Source organism: Sphaeroforma arctica, assembly GCF_001186125.1.
Source record: "Sphaeroforma arctica JP610 unplaced genomic scaffold supercont1.980, whole genome shotgun sequence".
Taxonomy (NCBI): Eukaryota; class Ichthyosporea; order Ichthyophonida; genus Sphaeroforma; species Sphaeroforma arctica.
The window spans coordinates 14,368-20,672 of NW_014039578.1; the positions used below are offsets into that span (position 1 = coordinate 14,368).

Consider the following 6,305-nt stretch of genomic DNA (forward strand, 5'->3'; position numbering starts at 1 on the left):
ATAGTCGTGAATATATGTTCATTTATCACGGTGCATACTTTCGATTGTCACGGCGAAATTCGTGGACTATCTTTATGCTATGCACCTGTAGTTACCGTAAGATGCCCCACTTACCCACCTCGTAGCCAACTATGTCTGTCGCCAGCGCTAGAAGTATTCGTATTCTTCACTACTATTCTTTAATGGGGTGATCGTGTTTATTATATGTTATCTGTCAAATATCTTCCTCAAAGTCTATATTCTTCTGCACCTACAGCTGTCTCTGGACAACGTGTGCTAGATATCCGGGGTATTATAGAATCTGAATCGGATTTAGAACAGGAAAAGACATCCGATGCAACGACGCATTTGGAATCGTTCCCGGCGCCCACACAGAAACACATAGTCGGGAAGCGGCCTATCGAGAATACTGTGCGCATTTGGACCAATCTGAAGTGGTAGGGATACTCAAAACACCAGAGCATATAGGCTTTGAATGCAATTTGACACGTGCATATTGATGGGAGGAAGGGAGGGTTTACTAATGGTGCAAGTGTGAATTAGCAGACTCAGTTATACTTCGAGACCGGCCACTTGCGACTCCTTTTATTCTTGCAGTGGCTACACTGACTCCGAACACCAGTGGCTGTCCAGCAGCACGAGTTGCCTGGCTTGACATTTTCAACCGCAAAGTGCACCGTGTCGGACACCCTAATGCCGCAAGGGTTATCCTATTTCTTTCGTGAATTAGGCTGTGTTAAGCACACAGTGTGCAGTTCGACGTGCACTTTGATCTGAAAAGGAATACGCTTGCTGGTTGATGGATCTCGCTTTATTGTTGTATTTAGAACATGGATACTCGTATCTTTTACGGGTGATAAGTGTATATTCCATTTCGCTGGCACTCCTTGATTTGACAAGAAGATGGCTGCGGCGTACTTCAAATGATTGAGTCAACGTACATACGAATTGACAGCTTGGCGGTGAGTCAATTATAGCTCCATGTGCATTGTAGACTCTGGGGGCGTGTTCCGCTCAGGGTTGAACCAACAGGCGAAAGCGATGATGACGTACGTGGAAATCAACATGATGCCCTGCAAGTAGAAGCAAATTGTTTGTGAGAATGCTACCCTCGAATCGAAAAATGATAGATGGTCGAACGGGTCGCGAAGACGCCATCTTGCTCGTAAGGCGACAGGTTGTACTCAAGAAGTAAATAAAATTAAAAAAAGAGGAAAGAAACGGATGGTCATCCCTCATAGCCACTCCCCTGTCTCACAAGTTTGTCACGAATGCGTATGAGAGCACGGACAATGAATACTACACTCACCTCCAACCAATTGCTCTTTCCGTCCATTAGGGTCAAGTTCACAATCAATACAGTAAGCACCAACAGTCCAGTATCAAAGATTCTAAAGTTCAAGTCCATGGGCTGGTCGATGACCCACCCAGCCAGGGTAATAACTGGGATAACGAACAAGGCAATCTGCGTGGATGATCCGACGGCCACACCTGTTGTATCGGGGACATATTGCGATTAGAAACGTCGCGAACTTATAACAAGTATCCCTACGTATGTCAGAGACTCGCGCATCTTTGTTTAGGAGTAAAGCGCATACTAGACCGACACCGCGTTGCTCAACAGGAATGATGTCGCCGCAGACAGCTAAATCCTAGTGGGAGTTCTTGAATCCCGAGCAAAATCAATCAGAGGTAGAAGATAACGATCGTTGATGTGTACAAGGAAGCGTTGGTGGTTTTTGGTATGTATTATTTCAGAAAGAGCTGCTGTATCCATAAATCTATATTCGCATCACCATACACGCGCCAATTAAATTGATGCAACCGAGACATACCAATAGCGAGATCCATTTTATTCTTCATCGCAACTGTAACTGCTGTCAAATGTTCGGCAGCATTTCCCACCAACGGCAACAGAATCACCCCGATGAACGCTTCAGACATGAAGCCAGACATCACTTCGATCGAACCTGAAACGTCAATTGCAAATTTCAATCACACCCAGTGGTGTTAAATAGGCGATGCGCATTAAAGTAGAAACCTTTGCAGCAATTAGCAATGGCCTTAACTAAAGGCAATGGGAGGGAGCAGCTCCTACAGAATCAGAATGGACAAATAAAATAAGACAACGAACCCAAATGGAATATGATACTGCGCATGACACTGAATTTGTACTCTTTCTGAATTGGTGTGCCCAACGAATTGATGAATAGTAGGAATGATTACCTGTAAGGGCCTCAGAGCAGACAGCAACGATCAACGTAACGACAATCAGCATCACAGTGGCGCCAGCAGGTGATAGAATCGGGACGACGTCGTCCTCCTCGTCCTCTTCAGACTCAAAAAAGTCAGAATGAGTCTTGAGCTGAAACACCAGGTACATGATGTAAACGAAGCCCAGGATGATAGCTACCACTCGGGAGAGCATGATCTGTATGAAAGTCAGAACGATGATTATTAATTAGGCAGCTACGGGCAGATTTCAGACACGTACTGGGATTCATTCTTTAGCTTGGACAGACTGCTAAGTGCTGCATCGAAGCAAGACTCAGTCAGGCATATACTACTGGTTACGTATACCCACTCGACCGTGAGAACGCATTCAGCCTGTGAAATCGGGAGTTTCAGACTTTGCATGGACAAGAGTGAGGATGTCGCGTCTTATTCTAGACACAGGCGAAACAAAGTAGCACACCAAGAATACAATAGAACGAATAGTCTGAACCAAGAACAAGAAAACTTCACTTGGCGTCAAAAACTAGTGAGTTGCATGCTATAAACAAATTTTATGTACGCATGCACTAACCCAACACACGATCCTGGAGCGTGTTAGTCGTATATTTCGGAGGGCAAATATCATGTATATTTCTGCAATAAAGCACTTCATATCTATGGTTTACAAACACTGGCTTTTTAAACCCCGTGAAACGAGGCATGAGGTTTTCCGAGGGATATAGCTTATAAACATATTACTTTGAATCAGATGAACAATCGGAATTCCCACGTGAAACTCGTATAAATGTATCTGTATATATTTAAAGATGTACAAATATGTATATATAGTCAAATATACACCACTCACCTCGTCGTCAGGATACAAAAGCTTTTGTTGGGCACCAGGTAGCACATTGTGGAATAGTGCGGGTACACACAGACCGATACACGACACTAGCAGTAGTGACGCAAAGGTACCTGCTCCCGTAAGGTTAAAACTTTGCTCTGGGGGGTTCTTGATGCCTGGTGAGAGGACGGTGTAAATTTCGTATTGGTTGAGCTTTTAAAGTACAGAGGGTCGTTATCATGAAGAAGATCGTGACCGAAATGCTTATACATCGGCATCTACCACGCTCTGCGATATCAAATGTAGTATTCTTTTCAGGATCTTACCTGTGTGCGACACATTCTTGATACAGAATTTAATATAATTTTGAAGCTTTCTATTGGCCGTTATTAACAATAGCTTCCCGTATATACACCAGTGAGCCAACCGATTCTAATAGAAAACTTGAAAAAAGCAATGTGATTGTTGCGGAGCAAGTTCTACGCCTTATGTTGACTAAATATATCGCTTGTATGCAAGCTCGAATCTAAGGCCAACCCAGAGCTTAAAAAGCAATATACTGGTTTGCTTTGCCACTACACTCGGCAATTTTGATTCCTTCTCCAAATGTTGAAGCAGTCATCCACGTTTCCACGATGCAATTTTACGTCTACAAGTACACCTCCCTCATTTAAATCACCCACATATACCCGTCCGTGTATTCTTCTGAATAACCACTGGTTCAAACAATCATACTCCACTCATTGGGAAACTTACCACCGAAGAAGAAACTCATTCCCAAAACAAGCAACAAGTTGGATAAGATTGACCCTAAAAGAGATCCCTGGACGACGTTGATTAGTCCCTTTTGCAGCGCTGCGATCGAAAGAATGAGTTCCACAGCATTTCCGAACGTAGCATTAAGTAGCCCCCCTACGGTTTCTCCGGTTCGTAAGGCTAGTTCCTTAGAAAAATGAAAATATGCACTGTATATAAGTAAATTAAGCAAGCCTTCTAAGAACAGAGTAGTACATTGTCTACAAAACCAACTTCTGATGAAGTTCGGTCATTGTAGCTTTCAACAGATAAGAGAATAGGTATGTAGGACAGTCTACTAGACAATCGATGATGACAACTTCAATAAAATTCCGATATATTCGCATCAAACAAAATGAATGGGTCAATTGATCCTTGCTTTGTGATGACAGAAAGCAGCAGGTGGCTGGTAATCAATTTAAAACAACGATAAACCCGCCCATAATTGATGAGACTGCTGTGAATTTGAAATTTGAATGTGCCTCTTGGCGAAAAAAAGATAGATACAAACCACAAATCAGAATCATATAGGCACGGTCGCATACTCATTATATCGATGAGTATGATTGTGCAAATCATGACGAAGCAAGCGAGTGCATTTTTTATAGACTAACAGTACTTACAGCATGTTCTTATGATATCGAGGCGTGCAAATCAAGAGTACATACCTCAGTGGCTGAACCTAGCAGGTTTGCCAACGGGATAATTGCAATGAAGTTCAGCACGAAGATGATGGGTTTTGACCACTGTTGACAAGAAAGCCGATAGTTAGAAATGAAAATCTGATGTGTAAATAGAATTTTCTCCGCGTACACACCTCGCCATAAAACAGACAACCCGCGAACTAGCGGCATGCAAAATGGAAATAGCAAACGGTAGAAACTGACCTCTGCCTTATAAATGGGCAACATGGGTTTTTTTTTGCCATTTTCTGGGAAGCTACGTAAAAAATACGGCACTAAAGCATGCAGCCTGTAAATCCTTCAGACACAAACAATATCTTTCAGGGCAGAGACAATATAAACCACCGCACAATATCCCATACTGTGGATCGACCACGGTACATACTTCCAGGTACTCTGACAGAATCGCTGGTGGCAGGACCAGTAGAAAGATGTTGATGTACCACTGCTCTACCATCATGTCCTTGATTCCAATTAGATCGGACACAATCCCTGAAATGTTCAAGAGCAGGCTCAAGTGAGAAAACGACAGGTGTACCACCATCGTGATAAATCCAGGAATACATAAGATTTAGTTAGGCATACTGGGATATTAGAAGCGCGTGAAGTTGAGCGCACTACAATGTTGTATTAGCAGAAATCAGATTTGCGAACTTCAATTGCTCGTACTTTTTCAGATGTCAAAACGCAATGTATACTTGCTCGTGAGCGTGCAAATGTGTTCGCTTAGAGTACAGGTACAGGCGGTTCATTTTGCTCACTACCGCATCCGCAGTTCATGATCCTCTGTGCCAAGACATAGTGATACGATAAAAGTTTCTTTCCAAGTGCGAATGAGTGCAAAGTACGTGAATATAAGAACACGTAGTATGCACAGTTTATAATAACCCCTAAGCTGACAAACATCTGGAAATACTTATCGATGCGTTTCCAAAGCTTATTTGCATAAAAGAATGTGCTCCGTGTACAACTGAAGTTGAAGATACAAAAAACCAGCGGTTAAACTCCACTGAGCGCGTGTTGGTGTCGCAAAACGAAATACGCTCAAATGCTCGGTATTCTACTCCGGACTTCAAATTCAATTTGCACAGACGTGTACAACGGGCTGAATTTAACAACCTCGCGCATAAAATATTATCTGATGGACATCCCATGATTGCAGCTTTACATAGGCATACCCACAAAATATTGAAATGCACACAATGATGTCATATGACAAGCTATCATACAATTGCGGCCTTTCACTTCACCATCTCGGCGTGATCCATTTGATGATTCACCATTCAGCAGAGGTTCGCTCTCAGTAATATGTTGACCGCGGCTATCAAGTGTCTTTTTGCGCATGTCTCTCAAAAGCTCCTTACGAGACATAGTTTTAATTGCCCTGGAGTAGATGCAATATGGTTTTAACAGCGCGTTTACAATCAATTCGCACAGTTTCGAGTATGTCATTAATGATCGCTGCAAATTATACACATAGCCAGGTGTGTAGGCGTGAAGGCATGAGATGTTCCAACTAGTATAAGTTAATACAAATTTTGAAATAATCTACTCACTGTACATATATAAAAATAAAAATAAAAATAAATAATATATATATATATATATATAAACATATATATATATATAATATATATGTATATATATACATTTATATATTATATTATATATATATATATATATATATATATAAGTAAGTATATATATAATATATATATATAATATATATATATATATATATATATAGACTNTGTGTTGTGGTTGTG

General features: G+C 41.5%; 1 protein-coding gene across 1 annotated transcript; it reads right to left on the bottom strand.

Annotated features, from left to right (window-relative positions):
* Positions 1-971: 971 nt before the first annotated feature.
* Positions 972-5,910, bottom strand: SARC_09533 (hypothetical protein; the record flags this gene model as incomplete). Its single annotated transcript, XM_014296449.1, has 9 exons — positions 972-1,073; positions 1,310-1,491; positions 1,836-1,970; positions 2,227-2,431; positions 3,083-3,237; positions 3,818-4,004; positions 4,525-4,602; positions 4,925-5,031; positions 5,769-5,910. 9 exons carry the CDS (start codon positions 5,908-5,910, stop codon positions 972-974), a joined length of 1,293 nt encoding a protein of 430 aa, XP_014151924.1.
* Positions 5,911-6,305: the final 395 nt, after the last annotated feature.